The 19881-nt window shown below is 40.0% G+C and overlaps 1 protein-coding gene across 1 annotated transcript in view; it reads left to right on the forward strand.

The window, feature by feature from the left end:
- The first annotated feature begins 3322 nt into the window (after nt 1–3322).
- The window catches only part of RAP2A (RAP2A, member of RAS oncogene family), a 36525-nt gene continuing 19966 nt past the window's right edge, over nt 3323–19881 (forward strand). Inside the window, exon 1 of the mRNA XM_060080101.1 lies at nt 3323–3719. Within this exon, the coding sequence (XP_059936084.1) occupies nt 3406–3719 (314 nt within the window). The 5' untranslated portion in view covers nt 3323–3405. The remainder of the gene's footprint in view (nt 3720–19881) is intronic.

Here is a 19881-nt window from a genome sequence, read left to right on the forward strand (position 1 = left end):
CCCAATTCCCACCCAAATCTTCAAAATTCTCTGCACATCCCAACATCCTTTCTTTTAGCAGCTAATTCTTCTCTTTCACATAGAGCCTCAAATCAGGTCACTACCAAGACAGAATAGGTAGGAAAATGTGCTCCTACTTAACATGTTTTTTTTGAGTCTTATTGATTAAAAATCTACCTTTATAGCAGCACTGAGAATGAAAATTGAGGCCTGTCATTATGAGAAATATAAATGAGCTACACTACTCCAAGAGCTGCAGTCTCTACACTTCTCCTTATCAAGAAAGTTGGCACTGATGAAAGGTCAGGGAAAATAAACTGAGAAATGTCTTTAAAAACCTCTCCTCTCTCTATTATGCTAAGTGGAGTAACTGGGCACCAACTCACTATTTTTTTGTGACAACTTCTATCAGATGCACTCCAGTCCAGAGCTTCTCAACTTTTGGGGACCTAAAAAGTGAAAGCAGTTGCTTAAAGATACATTCTGGACCCACAATCTGGACCCACATTTGGACCCACAATCCCAATGCAAATTTCTTAAAAAAAAAAAAGTCACTGGGCCTTTACTTCTTGCAAAGTGAATGGTTTTTCAGTTCCACTGTAATACAAGGTACTACACAGGTTGTAGTGATCCATACAAAGAGAGGAAGTTTGATGCTTCTTGGCGCTATTCAACCCCTAACAAACCTAGGGATTTCTTATGACTACAATACAAAAGTTGGATCTTAAAAGAGACAGTATGTTTTTTCCGTGAAAGAAGTGTAGCTGTTACTAAAGAAACCACAAAAAGCATATAAGTTTTACACAGTATATGAGACTTCTAAAAAGCTAGTTCAACACTGTATTCACCAACAAAATCCTCTTGAAACATGCCTGCCAAAAAAGCTCAGATATGAAGCTTCACTTCAAATCCATGTGAGCTCTTAATTTTAATTCACTTATTCACATTAGTAGTTTACAATGAGGTATCAGATGCTCTTTGGTTTCAATTCTCATAAAACTTTCCTCTTGATTCTTAGTTCTTTTGCAATCTGCCTTCACTTCACTTGATTCTGGTGGCTCAAATATAACACTCATATTTTGATAAGTAATCAAGAAATAATGATTGAGTTATAGTTTACCACATATTTTGACAGGACACTTGCCCGCAATTATTTTAAGCAAAAACTTGGTGTGTTATACTATAGCAAGATAATGCAAGGGTAAGTTATTCATTTTAAGATAATGGAGCGATAGGGCTGTAGGACACTGCTAAAGCTGAGTACATCTTTGTAGTAGTTTGATAATTGACCAAAAAAAAGATGATAAAAGAACATCTGTTTTATTGATGAACTCAGACCAAAATCCTCTCTACGTGATGACCTTGTGCAGAAGAGGAAGGCTGAAAAGGTATGCCATGATCAAACCTTAGTTAGAACTATAGAAACTTATTATTCCCAAGAAATGTGAGATGGTAATGGATGGGTGTAGACTAGTTCGAGAAGGACATAGTTTAAGGAAGGTAAATCCGATTACCAGTTATTGCAAAATATAATCCAGGAATATTTAGGGACATAACTTCTCCTAAATTTGACGTTATAGGTGGGAGAGAGTGTGTAATTAAGATCTAATGCCACAGAGAGAACAGTAAGTTTCAAAACTGAGTTGTTAAAAACCTTTTAGGAGGCACGCATGGAAAACCCATGCAACTGCTGCTGTATGTCTAAGCACCCGAAATTTTCTCACCCTAAAGAGTCCCTGTTTTGTCAGTTCACCCCACTTTTCAGCCCACATCCCTCAGCACTATTTCCGTGTCTATCATTTAGGCAGAATGCCACGGAGACGACGTTAAAAGTGAAATCCATCACTCTCGCCCGCAACACATCCTGTTTCTTTGCCCGAATAGGGTGCCGCGACCCACCCCTCAATCACTGACCCCTCCCAGACCCCACCAGCTCTGCCCTTGTCTCCTTACTACCGGCCCTTGGTGGCAAGGAAACCACGAATTCTGGTTGGCTCAGCGCAAGTCTCCGTCTTTCTTCAGCTCACCTATGATTGGCTGGCAGAGTATGCGCAGAGGCAAACGCCCAGCCTGGCCAACAGTGGCAGATGGGATGGCTGAGCCTGAGACTAGAGTTTTCCTCCATTGGCTGATGGGTCAGTGTCACGTGGCATGAAGCGGCTCTCTATTGGTCGAGAATAATACCACGGGGTCCAAAAACGCGGGCTGGTTGGCTGGAATGAATCCCAGCTTCCTACTAGATGCCCCGGCTGGCTGTTGCTATGAGGTGTCTGTCCCTGGGCCTTCTGGCTGCTGCTGGGGGATCCGCTCTCCCGGTTTTCCAAGCGCCCGTAGCTGACAGGGCGTGGGAAGAGCTCGACTTTTATCAGGCACTGAAGAAGGGCGGGGCTGGGGAAGGTGGGTGGGCCCCCGGCGACGTCACAGAGCGTGGGCCCGGCTTCCTTGGTCTCTGGCCTTCGCCGCCTCGGGCAGTGGGCTGGATGGGTGTCTGTCACTTCTCCCTCAGTGTCCTGACGCTTACAACAAAGCTGCATTTCGTTGTATTTATGCTCCTCCCTTAAAGCTTCTTATGTTTATACAAGATAAAACCAAAGCTCTCAGGAATGCTGACAGACTGGGTGGTGCCCAGCAAGGCCCTCGTGCCAAGGCCTCCTTCTGGACCTTGCCAGTATCTTCTTCTCCCCGCCTCATGTTAAAGCCCGGAGATTGCTCTGGCCCCTCCAACATCTTGTCTCCGCCAAATTCTGAACGTGGCGTTCTCAGGTAGAAGCGGCTCCCGTCGCCGGAGGAAGAACTGCGCATGCTCAGTACGCAGGCCCCGGGGTTCAACGGGGCAGACGAGATGGGGTGTTGTTGGGTAACCCAGGTGGCTGTTTATCTACACGCGGGCCGAGGCTTCCGCGCCGCGCCGAGCTTCCTGGGAGCGCGCGCGCGGCCGGTCGCCTAGGCGACGGAGGGAGCAGGGGCGGGGCTGCGCCGCCGGGCTCCGCCCCGGGCCGCCGGGCCCCGCCCCCAGCAGCGCAGCGGCTCGGGCTCGGGCGCGCGCTTCGGCGCCGGGAAGAGAGGCGGCGGCGGCGGGCGGGGAGCTGGGCGTGGAGGCGCGAGGGGCGGGGCCGCCGGCACTGCGGGCCCGCGGTTCGGGCGGCTCCGTCGGCTCCTTGGCTCACACTCCCTGCTCGCCCTCAGTGCCTGCCGGCGCCCGCGGTGCCGCATTGCCGCCCGGCTCGGCCCATGCCCAGGGCTGCTGCTCCCTCCGCCGGCGCCCGGGGGGCCGCGGCGGCCGTGAGGTGGGGGCGGCCGCGGGAGGCGGCGGGGCCGGCCGCCGGCGCAGGGTCCGGGCGCGCAGCGCGGCGGGCGTAGGTCTATGTCGCGGGCAGCGGCGGCGGCGGCGGCCGCGGAGGGACGATGCGCGAGTACAAAGTGGTGGTGCTGGGCTCGGGCGGGGTCGGCAAATCCGCCCTGACCGTGCAGTTCGTGACCGGCACCTTCATCGAGAAATACGACCCCACCATCGAGGACTTCTACCGCAAGGAGATCGAGGTGGACTCGTCGCCGTCGGTGCTGGAGATCCTGGACACGGCGGGCACCGAGCAGTTCGCTTCCATGCGGGACCTGTACATCAAGAACGGCCAGGGCTTCATCCTCGTCTACAGCCTCGTCAACCAGCAGAGCTTCCAGGACATCAAGCCCATGCGGGACCAGATCATCCGAGTGAAGCGGTGAGAGGGCCGGGGGCGCGGGCAGGGGGCTTCGCGGTGCGGCCGGCAGCCCCTGTCCCGGGGCCAGAACTCCCTCTCGCGCGCTCTAAGGTGGCCGTGGGCAGGAGGAGGTGTCTAGGGAGATGGCTCTGCGATCTTACGCTTTATGATTTTTTTTTTTTTTTACCAGCATCCTCCTCCTCCTCATCTTGAATCTCAAATTTGAGTGCTTTGTTTCACAACTCAAATTTGGCATCCCGTGAACCCACAGCACAGCTCTTTGTCTCTTGGATATTACTAGTAGCGCTTGTGCAGAACCCCAAAGGAAACAAAGTTTAAAACTTGCAGGGGGGGGGGTGGAGAGGGGCGGGTAGGTTTCTGCTGGGAAGAGGGCAGCTGTGCAAGTATAGTGGAGACATTTTCAGATTGAACAACAACAGAAAACCTACCTTTGCAGTATTTGACAGCAAAAATTGCTCACACGTACGTGGTTAAAAATGTCAAGTCCAAAGGAAAGAGACCTTTCTCATTTCATAAAAGATTGAATGGTGCCAAGGCGTTTTACAAAAATGAACTCTCCAATTAAGATGAAACTTTAAAGACAGATTATCAAATTATTTGAAGACATGGCTCAGTGGGATTGAGTTAGTATATAGAAGCACAAGTATACCATTCACATTAAAAAATGCGACTTAACTTTTTTTTTTCTTTTTAGTCCAGCTGCCTTATTCCCCTCAAAAACAAAAAAAGAAAGAATGAAAAGGGAGGGAAAAAGGCATTCCTGGAAATAATGCAAGTTTCTTCAAAGGTGTGACTCAGATATTAGCTAATTTAAAGTTAATGCAAATAAGCTCTTTCCTGATATGAACTCTTTTTTTCTAAAGTGTGCATTTTGGAAATATGGCTGGTAGCATAAATGGCTTATGATATTTGTTTTAAGTTGATTGAGTATATTTTTTCCTATAATTTCAATAATCAGAAGTGTAATATCTCAGTTCAGAGTTTTAGCAAATTTTTCTAATTACTGTTTACGTGTTACTGCTTTGTCTCATTCTTATTATTAGTTAATAATTGCTAATAATTTTGATTTAGTGTAATTTTGTTTTTCTTACCCAATTCTACCTATAACCCTAAATTTGCAGACATTTGCTGAAAACTAGTTGTAAGTGTACTGTAGACGTAGTCTCATTTTTAGTCAGTTTGAGTCTACTCACTTTGAAAGAGCAAATACTAAGGCACATATACTCAGGGGTTGCTCAAAAATTCATTAGAAGAAGCACATTTTTAATGCCACATATGAGATCAAAGGGGAGGCCCTCTCCTGCAGCTCTCCCCACTTAATTCACTGAATATGCACTTTAATAGCTAACCTAAAATTTGGTATGTTACTTCTTCTATTAAATTTCAAACTAGAATAAAGTGAATATTTTTATAGCCTCTCATGGTGTTCTGAGATCTGTGAATCTGATAGCTTCTTACTTCTTCAGTCTCATTTTCTTGACAGTTAATTGTTATAGTTAACATAGGAACAATTTTGGTGTTAAATTTACTAAGTATCTGATATTTAAGAGGCTACATTCAAGTGACTCAAATCTTTAATTCCCCCTTCATACTACTTAAAAAAAAAAACATACAAAACAGGACAATCTAACACACTGTCACATGTCAATCTTAGGCGATATACATACATCAAATAATAAAGTAACTGCCCCAACTCCTCCACCCTTTATATTTAAACATATACAGATAATACGTGCATTGATAAAAGTCACATGCCCAGGGCGAACTTCTTGACACAAGCCTAGGGGACAGAATATGGTAAAATGTCATTGGATAGTGTAGTGCATATGATTTTGTAGTTTCTTATGATTTAGTAGAGATTACTAATAATGAGTTAGTCTAAACGTAGTGTATTGGAACAATTTATTTGTTTGCACTGTGACCCAGGAAGGAAAAAAAGAGTAAAATTCTATTTGCCCAGATGTCATTTACTCACTAGTCTCAGTTCCTGATGTGAAAGTTGAAAAGACCAGCTGAAGTGTAGTTTATAAACTCTTTCACTAGAATTCATCCATTGTGTCCTTAAGAACCACTTGGGCCATTCTGTGTCCTGATATTTTTTACTTCACCCTAATCTCATCATCTGGCCTCCCGGCCTATAGCATATTATAAACAACGTTGAAAGAAAGAAGGAATCTGTGTATACTATGTATTTTACAATATAGTGTATGTTATGCACATATTATGCTAAAGCAGGCATTCAATGTGTTGGTTCTTTAACTTTTCCCACTTAAAGAGAATAAAATGTGATTTTCAAATAAGTGAATTTTCTTCTCTTTTTGGGAATCAGTTTTTAAATTAATCAGTTGCTGTAGGAGGTATTCGTAGTTGCTCCCTCCCCTCTGCCAGTTACTGCTTTGCATATTATATACAAGAGTTGTTTGGGGATATTTAATATCACCATAATGCAGATGACATAAGGGAAGTGCAGAGAGGGTTGATATTTCACCCAAAACTAGTCATTGGTGGAGAAGAGATTTAAACCAAGATCTGCATGAATCCACGTATTCTTCTTTTCTTCTATACCACTCTGGCTTTGACCTTGATGTTTATTGGCAAATTCAGCAATCCAGGTCTAGGGTTGCGCTCTTCAATTCAAATATAGTTGTGGGCCATGTGTGTAATTTTGAAATGTCTACTAGCTGATTTTTTTTTAAAAGTGTGAAGCAGGTAAAATTAATTTTAATATTGTATTTTATTTAACCTACTCTATCTAAAATATTGTCATTTCAATGTGTAATCAGTATTCAAAAATTGAGATACTTTAATAGTTTTCTTTTTCATACTAAATTTTCAGAATCTGGTGTTCAGTTTACACTTACTGCACATCTCAGTTCAGACTAGCTGTATTTCAGTTGCTCAACAGCCACATGTGGCTCCAGGCTACCATATTGGACAGTGTAGGTCTAAGGTGTATATATTTGGGGAAATGCTTGCTTCTCTGAGCTCCATCTTCCTTGTCTGTGAATTAGAGTATAGCATGCACTTCTCAAGAGTCTTTGTTAGGATAAAATGAGGTAATATATTTTAAAGTGTCCAACACAATACCTTGAACACAAAAATTGCTTCAAAATCCCAGCTGTTCTTTAACTTTGTCACCCTGTCTGCTTAAAGTTTTATCCTTGATATAAATGTAATTTGAGAGGAACTAAATTTGATTGCATTTTGAAAGTCATTACCTAGTATAGACAAGGTGATACTAAAAAAGCAGTGGTGACTAAAACAGTCCTTGGAAAAATTTTGTTGGTATTCTCTTAAAATATTTTCTCTTATTAAAGATCTTATGGGAAAGGGCAAGAGAATGAACATTGAACTTTAACTGTAGCACCAATGCACGGCTGACAGTGAAATGGAGCTTTTCCCTGGATTGTTCTTGTATGGAATGTTTTGCTTATAAAAAGTATAACACAGGTCCCTCCTCCCTTAAGTGTCTGTAGGTTCACGGACATCCATATACAGGTTCCCCCCTGCAATCTGAAAGTAGAGAGTTCCTGTGAACCTTTCCTAAGCCAAAATGGCATAAAGTGAAGAAGCAATTACCTTAGGACGCATCTTGCTTACAGATGCTCCAAAAAAAAAAAAAAAATCTAGATAAAGCGTAGATGCTCACAGACACAGTTCAAAGCTATGGCAGCTTGATGCTGAGGTGCTGAGTGTGGCTCCTGGGGAAGGAACTTGGAGGTGCCTTTCTCCCTGATGGGGTACGTGCTACCTCTCAACTGCTCACAACAAACCAAATGCTGGATGCTATTTTCACTTTTTGCCTTTTTTCATAAAAGCAAAAATCATCTTCTGATTTCTTTTGGTTATCAAAAACAGGTACTAACGTAGGTCCTTCCTAAAAGTGAAGTGTCACGAAGCAACTTTTGAAAAGCACAGGTTACCTGTACCTACACAAGCTCCTGTCCAAGCCAAGCCAGCTAGCTAAAATGGTGGTTTTTATAAATTCACATGCTTTCTTTTTTTAAATTGACTTTGGATGAGATCAGACACATAGGGAAGAGTGACAAGGATACAGAAAATGTTTCAATTGAAATAAAACGCAAGTTCTTTCTAATTTCATAGTTGCTTCTCCCATTCCTCCCAGGGTAAGCCATGGTCCTGACTTGAAGTACCTTGGAACATGCAACCCAATGCCTGTTCTTAGGATAAAACCCAGAAATCTTCAACATGACCTTCCCAGGCCCAGCAATGCTCTTATCCCTCCCTGCCTTTCCACCTTCACCTCTGGCAACCTTCCTCGCCCCTTGGATTCCAGCACCCAGACCTTCTTTTAGTTCCATGAAAGTGCCTATCTCTGGGCTTTCCTTCTACATGCAGAAATCACCCACCTTTTGCAGAGTTAATTCCTACTTTTTGGCCCCTGCTTAGAAGATTTCCTCCTCAGGGAAGCCTTCCTCATCTTCCCAGACTGACTTTATTCCATCTTGTCTTCCCACACTGTATTAACCTCATGCCTCACCCCTTCCCTCAGCCACTCATGTTTCAGACATCAGTGGCACCCTGTGCTTCCCCTCTTCTGGTAGTGCTCATCAGAGTTTAATTTAAGTACAGTCCGTCTTTCTTATTCAACTGTAATCCCATGTGGCTAGAATGGCTCCTGGCACATAGGAATCAATCAAGAAAAATGTGTTGGAAAAATATTAGTGTTCAAAGAGAAAATTATTTTAGTGGCCTCAGTTTCCCCAAGCATTTGAATTTTATAGATGGAGGAGGTGACTCTTTAAAGCCCAGTTTGCAGCTGGAGTAGCCGACCTCCCTTCCACTCTAACGTTCTGTGAGAGTACTTCTATCTACTAGGGGCGACCAGGGAAGAGGTGAAGTTTAATAACAGACTTTAAGAATCAGAAGCATGGTGTCTTCCAGACGGAGGACATGGCATGGGAAATGCATAGGATGGGTTCACTGGCTGTTAAATAGACCAGGTTGGCCAAACCAGGAATTTATATAGAAGTGTGAGAAGAGGTAAAATACATAAAGCTAAATTACAGAAGGTTAAAGACTTTGGACTTGCTCTTGCAGTCAAGGGCCATGATCAGAATTGTTATAAGAATAGAAATATGGTGGTGATATGATAGATGGCTTAGTGGTAATAGACCAGAGTCAGAAGAAAGAGTTGTCTTGTCATCATCTCATTTCTACATGAAGGAGAAAGATTCGGAATTGGCATGGCAAGCATGGATGCCGATAATGTTGTAAAGAATCCATTAATCAATCTTAGTGGAAGAAGAAGAGGGAAAGGTCAAAAGTAACCTTGACATTTTGAACACGAGTGAATAGGATTAGAGAGGAATAGCTGGGGGAGATTGTTTTGGCTGTGGAGATTGTAATCATCCAGATAGATGCACCTAATAAGCAATTAGAATACTGGACTAAAGCCTGAAAGTTCAGTTTATGTATGAGTGTAAAGGCTCGAAATCATCTGTATAATTCACATGTGGAGAGCAGATGAACCCTGCTGGGTAGTGTGTAGAGAGGTAGAAGTGAATGGCCAGGAATAGAAATTAGAAATGAATATGGCCAAGGATAGAACTTGACATTTGTAAGGAACCTAGAGGAGAGTTTATACATTGCATTAGGCTAGAAGGCATGGTGCATTTTATTTATTTTTTTATTTTTTTGTTTTTGCATTATTTCAAAGCCCCCTTTTATTATTAATCACAGAGCAATAAAAGGCAAACAAGCAACAACAGCAGAAAAAACTATTTACAAAACTACTTCTAAAATACTCTTAAACACTTTTGACTTACTAATTTTCTATGAAGAAGTTCTACATCAGGTAAAGCATTGAAAACTTTAATACCCTAATCATTTAAAAGCACCTTCATTATCCAGGCTTTAGGAGCCAATGTCCTTTAATGGACAACAGACTCTTGAATAGTCCTTTATTGGACATTTTAAGAGTTATGCAACAATAAATATTTTGGCTTCCCAGAACCTGCACCGTATCTACCTCATTAGCCTACCTTTGGGTCCTTTCTGATCGGGCATTTCTTTTCCCTCAAGGTTCATAAATACTGCACTAGATGGCCTTTTCATTTCAGGATAGCCATTTCATTACTTATTTTTATGTGGCATGGTGCATTTAAGACTGAGAAGAAAAATGGGGAAAGGGTGGTTATTTGTACTACCCAAAGTGAATAAGTTACTGGGGTTTTTTTTACTATTATTATTTCATATTTCTGTATCATTTAAGTGATCACTTTTAAGAGACCCAGCTGATCGTTTGCACATTTTCTCCTCACAGTAAGTTGCCCTAAAAGCCCAATCTAAGGTAGAGGCAGATTGCCAATTGCTAACACATAGATCATGACCCACAGCAGATTGGCACTGTGGAGCTGAAACCAGGAAATACATCCAATGATGTTTGTCCCAATGAGTGATTTCTGGAGTCTGCCACCAATTCCTTCTTCCCCAAACACCTCCTTCCCAGTTTGATACCTCCAGAGACCATAATTGTAATTGAAAGCTCCTCCAAGGTACAGAGCCTAATAGCTGTGAGTCACTTTTTATAGCCCAGAGTTTTTTCCTGAAAAGGAAACTTGGTTTTGCTGCATTGTAAAATTAGAATATTACAGTAGAGCCATTTCCTTTTACCATCCCAGGATTAGAATTTTTTAAGTTCACTTTGTAGATGAAGCAGATGATCTCCCACCAACCCTACGTTCTGAGAACACTTCTGTCTCATTGGCACAATAAGGGGAAAAGTAGTTGAGTATGAACCTTAAAGAATCAGCAGCCTGTGACCTGCAAATCTTATCTATTTAGGGGTTTGTGATAATTGTATCAATAAAATCTCTAATCAGGGGAATCATTACAATGTTGTTTTTTTTTAAAAAGGTGGAGGGGCAGAAAGGATTTAAATAGCCAGCCAACAATTCCGCTGCACACAGACAAAAGATATCAGCTATCCCTGAATATTGATAAATCCTCAGACAAATGGAACAGATGGATGATTTGAAAGGTGATTTGACTGACCACTGAAAGAGAAGTATTTAGGCCCCAGGCAGGTGGATGACATTGACTTTCTAACTCTCCTTTAGGAAAAAGTCAGATAATTAACAGATAAACACTAAGAAGGAGGAACTAATAAAATATCTCTGGATGACACAACCAACAGGAAGAGCCAACAAAGTTGGAATCTTTTTATTTGTTAAAATTTTCCAGTAACAGTACACTTGAGTGATTTAATTCTGTACGCCATCTTTTCAGAAATTATATATGACACATTAAAATGCATAGATTATATATTTACACATTTCTAAGCAGTGATCTTTACATAAAACTATGTACACCATACGCAATCTGTGATTTTAGACATTTGCATTTCAGTAAAGTATATAAGTAAAATATAAGTATATTGATAAAGTTTAAGTTTATCAAAATATATTAAAAGAGCATATTTCTAGTTGCTAAGATTTTGACATGGTATATACTAAATACTGTTTATGTACTTCTAAAAGATTGGAACCTCTTTGGAAATGTCGGACCTAGTATTTCAACTATTCATCTTTTATTCTTGTAGGAAAATTCTACTAAAAAACACATCACATTAGCCTGATTTTTAATAAATTTCAGTTTAAATTAAAGGTCACTGCTATGAAATAAGATTTTTTTCCAGCATGTGAGTCAGAATAAGGTTATTGGGTATCCGAATCAAATGTCAGCAGCATATTATATCGAAGGCATGGTTTGGGAAATCCAATAATAAAGCAGCATTGGAATTCTTTGGAGTTTGATGCATTTTATTACTTAATGTTGGAAATGTACTTATCACACATTGCTAAAAGCTCTATCTGAATAAGCTATTTAAAATAGATTACAGCATGTGAATAAAGTATACTTGTAAATTATACATTCTTTTTAATCAAACTGCTGAAATATATTCACTGGTGGAATTGGATAGATTGTTGGTTTTCTTTTGTTTTTTTGTTTTGAAAACAAACCAAATTGATATTTTATGGAGAAATGTGGTAATTAATTATTTTGCGGGTTTTTAAAGTTCATTTTTATTGAGATACAATTGACATATAACATTGTAATAGTTTTACGGTTTTTTCACTCAGTAAAATTATGCAAGACAAACATTGTAAACCTTTACTTTAAACATTTAGGAGTTATTTCCCATAAAACATAATGATTTGATATATGCATATATTGCAAAATGGTCACCACAGTAAGTCTATTTAACGTCTGTCACCACACACAGTTACAATTGTGTGTGTGTGTGTGTGTGTGTGTGTGATGTCAGCATTTATGATTTACTACCTTGGCAGGTTTCAGGCATCCAATAACATATTGTTACCTGTAGGCGCTGTGCTGTACACCAGCCCCAGGACTTACTTATCATTTATCTTATAACTGGCAGTTTGTACCTTTTTACTGCCTTCACCCATTTCACCCTCCACCCCATCTGTTCTCTGTATCTGTGAGTTCAGTTTTGTGGTTTGTTTGTTTTAAGATTCTGTATATAAGTGGAATTATACCGTTATTTGTGTTTTTTCTGTCTGACTTATTTCACTTAGCATAATGCCCTTTAGGTCCATCCAAATTGTCTCAAATGACAGGATTTCCTTCTTTTTTATGATTTAATAATATTCTGATCTATATATATATATAACATTTTCTTTATCAGTTCGTCCATCAGCGGACACTTAGGTTGTTTCCATGTCCTGACTATTGCAAATAATGCCGCAGTGAACTTGAGGGTGCAGATATCTCTTCGAGATAGTGATTTTGTTTTCTTTGGGTAAATACAGAAGTGACATTGCTAGATGTTCTATTTTTAATATTTTGAGGAACCTCCATACTGTTTTCCATGGTGGCTGCACCAATTTACATGCCTACCCACTGTGCACAGGGGTTTTCTTTTCTCCACATTCTCACCAACACTTGTTTATTTTTTGTCTTTTTGGTGATAGTCATTCTAACAGGTGATATCTCATTGTGACTTTGATATGCATTTCCCTGATTATCAGTGTTGAGCACCTTTTCATGTACTTCTTGGCCACCTGTATGTCTCCTTTGGAAAAATGTCTGTTCAGATCCTCTGCCCATTTTTTAATTGGATTTTTTTCTATTGAGTTGTATGAGTCCTTTTTATATTTCAGGTATTAATCCCTTATAAGATATATGATTTGCAAATATTTTCTTTCATTCTGTAGATTGCCTTTTCATTTGGTTGATGGTTTCCTTTGTTGTACAGGAGCTTTTTAGTTTGGTGTAGTCCCGTTTGTTTTTATTTGCTCTTGTTGCCTTTGCTCTTTGTGTCAAATCCAAAAAATTATTACCAAGACCAGTGTCAAGGAGCTTACTCCCTATGTTTTCTTCTAGGAGTTTTATGGTTTCAGGTCTTACGTTCAAAGCTTTAGATCCATTTTTGAGTTGATTTTTGTGTGTGGTATAAGGTAATATTCCAGTTCCATTCTTCTACATATGGCTGTTCAGTTTTCCCAGCACCAGTTACTGAAGAAACTATCCTTTCCCCATTGGCATATGCTTGGCTCCTTTGTTGTAAATTAGTTGACTATATATGTATGGGCTTATTTCTGGGTTCTCTAGTCTGTTCCATGGATCTATGTGTCTGTTTTTATGTTAATACCATACTGTTTTGATTGGTATAGATTTGTAATATAGCTTGAAATCAGGAAGTGTGATGCCTCCAGCTTGGTTCTTCTTTCTTAAGATTCCTTTGGCTATTTGAGGTTTTTTGTGATCCCTTACAATATTAGGATTATTTGTTATATTTATGTGAAAAATGCCATTGGAATTTTGATGGGGATTGCATTGAATCTGTAGATTGCTATGGGTAGTATGGACATTTTAACAATATTCTTCTAGCCCATGAGTACAGAAGAGCCTTTGATTAATTTGTGTCTTCTTCAGTTTCTTTCATCAATGTCTTATCTTTTTTTTTTTTTTTTTTTTTTGCGGTACGCGGGCCTCTCACTGTTGTGGCCTCTCCCGTTGTGGAGCACAGGCTCCGGACGCACAGGCTCAGCGGCCATGGCTCACGGGTCTAGCCACTCCGCGGCATGTGGGATCTTCCTGGCCCAGGGCACGAACCCGTGTCCCCTGCATCAGCAGGCGGACTCTCAACCACTGAGCCACCAGGGAAACCCTGTCTTATCATTTTTTTTTTTTTTTTTTTTTTTTTTTTTTTGCGGTATGCGGGCCTCTCACTGTTGTGGCCTCCCCCGTTGCGGAGCACAGGCTCCGGACGCTCAGGCTCAGCGGCCATGGCCCACGGGCCCAGCCGCTCCGCGGCATATGGGATCCTCCCAGACCGGGGCACGAACCCATATCCCCTGCATCGGCAGGCGGACTCTCAACCACTTGCGCCACCAGGGAGGCCCTGTCTTATCATTTTTTAAAATTGTTATTATCTGTGAAAAAACAAAATATTAAAAACAATAACTCTACTTCTTTGTATTCACTTAGCAGTGGCTTTTACATTTTCTGAATCATGGCTCTCAGGAATACATTTTGCATTGTACATACAGGCATAAATACATATAACTGAAACCAAAATTTCGTGAAACAACAGTTACACTTGGTCTGTTGCTGGTATTATATTTTCTGTTTTATTCTTTTCTGTTTTATTTCATTGTTTTTAAGTGTTCCTCTTGATCCCCTAAATTGATCTCATCACACACAATCTGAAAACTGCTGTCCTGGAACATTTTACTCTAAGAAAAATAAATGGAACTACCTCTTTCATATTTTGAAACAACTTCTATCTTCTCTTCCTGCTTTTCCATTTTCCAACAATGCTATGTAAATGATCAGAAAGTGAAATGAATTTCCCAACATGAGTTAGTAAATGTTACCTCTGTCACAGAGAAAGATAACATTTAGTCAAGGAACAAAGAGATACATAAAGTGTATCTTTTGAGGAAGCATTTATTACTGTTTGTTGGGCATATAACAAATATGAGGACATATTTCTCTTGTGATTTTGTTTGTTCTGGTAAGGCAGGATAGCTCCTGCCTTGTGAAATTTAGAACAGAGAAAGGGATGTTGCAGTAGGATCCCAACCAGAATGTGTTCATTACTACAGCAAGTTGCTGTGGGGACTTGGGAGACTGATCTTTATGAGAGGTTTGCTGCATCTGTCTAGGATGATGTTGATTCAGCTCTGCCTTTAAGACAGTAAAAATAGATGAAGACGACCATAATTACAGCTATCTTAAAATTACTTAGTAAAATTACCCCAGAGAAACATTATAAACCTTTACTTAAAACATTTAGGAGTGTTGTTTTTCATGCTTTTCTAGGAGCAGCCCTTAAAAATTAGTAATTCGAATGTGGAAGTCCTACACCATATTGATAATTCAGTACATCTTAATGTTTTCATCTTACCAGATGTCTTTACATCTTCTGCAAATGAAATCTTAGAGGGTTTTTCTCTGGTTTTGGATGGAAAATTTTGTTTTGTTCTTAATTCTAAGTACGTGCATCCTTAGGTTTACAATGAACATAACAAACACTGTATATATTATAATTGCTCTCAGTCAGTATTTAATTTTACTGGGCATACTGATCTTATCTATGAAGACCATTAATTGTTAATCTGGTTAAAGCTGAGCTTCAGTACTTACTAGTCATATGATTTAGGAGCAAGTTAGCATTCTCTGCATCTCACCTTTCTCGTCTGGAATATGGGTATAATATAATAACTAGTGAGGTAATGAATGTAAAGTTTCTTTACATAGTAACTCTAAAATACCAACAATAAAGTTTCACCAAAAATCACAGAAATAGAAATGAGACCCAAGCATTTTCTGACTTTGTAAATCAGTATACTGCCACATGATTTCTTAGGCATTAGACTCACTTGCCTTCCCATATCTAGAAAAATTATATATTAGCTAATCTAGTATTGCATTTCCATTTTTCCATTGCTTTCTTGCCCGTGTCTGAAGTGCTCGTACAGTGTGTGTATTACAGAACTTACAGCATAGACCCTGAGCACTTTGTGTCTTTGCCTTCCACAGGAGACTCTCTTGCCTGTAAATGGTGACAGTATGATTTTGTGACTCACAATTGTGATTTTTTTTAGCACATGTATTTAAAATATAAAAAATATAGAAAGTGATCAGGCATATAATAAGTATTTGTTAAGTAACACTTTTCTTTTTTAAAAAGTTTATAATGATAATAGACCTTTTATGAATACCAAAACTATACATGGGGTGAAGAAAATTTTAATAGTGTTTATGGCTAATTACATATATATGTGTATATATGTATATAGGGGGGCAATGGAGGGAAATGTGTTGACAGAGCTTTTTAATAAGTTGATTCTACAAGTTTTGTCTTTGTGTAAAAGTCTTCACTGTCAACATCAAATACTATGGTTTAAACCACTTTATTTGCATAACACTGCCCTGAGCATTATGCAGAATAAGTACAAGATACTATCTTTGTCCATCTGGCATGCCAAAATGTACTACAAATGAATATATATTTGACAGTGTTGAGTTTATTATATATGGAGAGAGAGACAGAATACATTTTTTGAAACAATTTGATTTCTAAGTTTTAAAGTATTATTCCACCAAAAACATTGCTTTTGCTAGGCCACTTTTTTTAAGGAATTTTTTTTTTTGGCACAACTTTTTTTTTCTCTTCCTATTTTATGGAGATAATTCACATACAGCACTACATAAGTTTAAGGTATACAGCATAATGATTTGACTTACATGCATCATGAAATGATGACCACAGGAAGTTTACTGACCATCCATCATCTCATACAGATAGAACATTAAAGAATAGGAAAAAATTTTTTTTCCTTGCAATAGGACTCTTAGGATTTACTCTCTTAACTTTCATGTTTAACATACAGCAGTGTCCATTGTATTTATCATGTACTTATAACTGGAAGTTTGTACATTTTGACTACCTTCATCCAATTTCTCCCCCAACCCCCAGACACCCCTGCCTTTGGTAGCCACAAATCGTTCTGTTTTGCTATGAGTTACTTTGTTTTTGAAGCATAATTGGCCTACGACACTATGTGTGTTCCTGGTGCACAACATAGTGATTTGGTATTTCTGTATTGGGTTGGCCAAAAAGTGCCTTCAGTTTTTAAGTAAAAATAAAAGACACATTTTTCATTTTCACCATGAACTTTATTGAACAACGTATTCACCCTTTTGTGCCACTACCTTCTGCCATTTCTCAGGCAACTACATAATTCCATCTTCCCAAAACTTTTTATCTTTTCGAGCAAAGAACTGTTCCAGGTGCCTTTTACAGTCTTACAGGGAATTGAAATTTTTTCCATTAAGAGAATTTTGTAAAGACCAAAATAAATGGAAATCTGAAGGTGTGCAATGTCTGGTGAGTATGGTGGATGAATCAGAACTTCCCAGCCAAGCTGTAACAGTTTTTGCCCGGTCATCAAAGAAACATGCGGTTTTGTGTTATCCTGATGGAAGATTATGCGTTTTCTGTTGACTAATTCTGGACGCTTTTCATCGAGTGCTGCTTTCAGTTGGTCTAATTGGGAGCAGTACTTGTTGGAATTAGTCATTTGGTTTTCCAGAAGGAGCTCATAATAGAGGCCTCCCTTCCAATCCCACCATATACACAACATCACCTTCTTTGGATGAAGACTGGCCTTTGGTGTGGTTGGTGGTGGCGCATTTCGCTTGCCCCACGATCTCTTCCTTTCCACATTACTGTACAGTATCCACTTTTCATCGCCCGTCACAATTTGTTTTAAAAACAACGTTTTCATTACATTTAAGTAGAGAATCGCATGTGAAAATGTGGTCAAGAAGGTTTTTTTCACTTAACTTCTGTGGAAACCAAACATAAAAGCGATGAACATAACCAAGCTGGTGCAAATGATTTTCAGTGCTTGATTTGGATATTTTGAGTATGTCAGCTATCTCCTGCCGACATACTCAAAATATCCTGATTGTTCTCAATTAATGTCTCAGTTTGATCACTATCAACTTCAGCTAGTCTACCCAACCGTGGAGCATCATCCATCGAGAAATCTCCAGCACGAAACTTCGCAAACCACTTTTGACACGTTTGATCAGTCACAGCACCTTCTGCATATACTTCACAAATCTTTTTTTGCGTTTTGGTTGCGTTTTTTCTTGAAATAATAAAGCATAATATGCCGAAAATGTTGCTCTTTTTCCTCCATCTTCAACGTTGAAATGGCTACACAAAAATTCACCAATTTTGATGTCTTTTTTAAAATGCATGCTGATACGATAGCTGTCACATACAGTCTAACAGAGTTGTTTCGAATGAAATTAAAGACAACTAAGTGCTACTGGACCCACCTTACGGAAAAATCTGAACGAACCTTTTGGCCAACCCAATACGTTACAGAATGATCACCATGATAAGTCTAGTTACCATCTGTCATCATACAAAGATATTGCATTATTATTGCCTATATTCCCCTGTACAAATGTATACTGTATATTTCATACCTCTGAATCATTTATTTTGTAACTGGAAGTTTGTACTTCTTAATCCCCCTCACTTGTTTCTCTCACCTTTTCTAAAGGTTTTTTGATGCATTCTAACTCATTATAGAAGGTCAAAATTTGTCTGTAAGACTAATGCCAACAATTATATATTTGCTTTGTTATATTTAGTACATTTTGATCCTCCCTGGAAATGAAATCTTACTTTGTATTTGGTTGTTGAATGGTTTGAGCAGAATTGTTATCTTAGAAAGCATTAAAAAAATAAACTGATTTATGGATAATTGAGAGAAAACAGCATAGATTAGCTAGTACGAAGGGAAGATAGCTGGGAGATTATCTAAAGATAAAAGTTCGTTATCAGGGATAGTTTAATATAGATTAAGAAACAAAGAATAAGCTTTATCTTAATATCAATTTTTTTGTCTTTGCATTTAGTGAAGCTGAAATATCCAAATATGGTACATATAAAACTATACTATCCAGGACTTCCCTGGTGGTGCAGTGGTTAAGAATCCACCTGCCAATGCAGGGGACACAGGTTCGAGCCCTGGTCCGGGAGGATCCCACATGCCGCGGAGCAACTAAGCCCGCGCACCACAACAAAGAGTAGCCCCCGCTCACCGCAACTAGAGAAAGCCTGTGCAAGCAACAAAGACCCAACGCAGCCAAAAATGAATGAATTAATTAATTAAAAAAAAAAACTATGCTACCCAAAATATAATCCTCCAGCCACCCACCCAGATGACCCACATACACTTGAACTGTTTTCTGCTTCGTGAACCAACACTCCAGACTTTGTCCATCAGTCATAGTCATGTGGGCATAGTGAGGAGCTGGGTGCTCGTGGTAAGACAAGTGCGTACATACATGAACACTAACTAGACAGTTCAGACAATTTTTAAGTTTATTTTAGAAGAGCTGGAGATGAGAAAATAACTTTTCAATGATTAATCAGTTTACGCATAATACTGATGGCATGAAACTCTTTTCAGTGGTCTTGCATTAAAGAGCTTAATGTTTGCATGAACTCTACTTGTTCTTGCTCTCAAATGGCCATCAACCAGTGTCGGCATACTGCCCCCTTCAGGGAGGAAGGATATAAACAGAGTGTTGGGTGGTTGGAGGCCTCCCAGAGGTACAGCCGTTTGAAAAGTCCACTCTTGATGACACTGTTCATTCCTCAGGCTACCCTGAGCACATCATCTGGTTTTACTGAAAGAAATACTTGGACATTTATGAAGGAAGGGACTATTTGGGAGAAGAAGATTTGTTCTGTTGCTCTCATCAGCACATCCTGTTAAAATCATAAGTACTGAAGCTTTTCTAGATCGTACTGACTAGCTTCTAACAATCCCATAAATATTTCCTTTGAATAAGTACCACTGCTTTGATCTGTTCCCTTTTCTCCAAAGGTGGCCGTATGTCTCTTTACCTGGGACAGTTCAGGTTTATACCTGTTGCCTTGGTACATTTATTTACAACGCCCCTTTCCGTCTCAAAAGTGGCTCTTGGGCCTCCCTGGTGGCGCAGTGGTTGAGAGTCCGCCTGCCGATGCAGGGGATACGGGTTCGTGCCCCGATCTGGGAGGATCCCATATGCCGCGGAGCGGCTGGGCCCGTGAGCCATGGCCGCTGAGCCTGCGCGTCTGGAGCCTGTGCTC

Source organism: Mesoplodon densirostris, chromosome 17 (assembly GCF_025265405.1).
Source record: "Mesoplodon densirostris isolate mMesDen1 chromosome 17, mMesDen1 primary haplotype, whole genome shotgun sequence".
In the NCBI taxonomy this organism is placed as follows: Eukaryota; Metazoa; Chordata; class Mammalia; order Artiodactyla; family Ziphiidae; genus Mesoplodon; species Mesoplodon densirostris.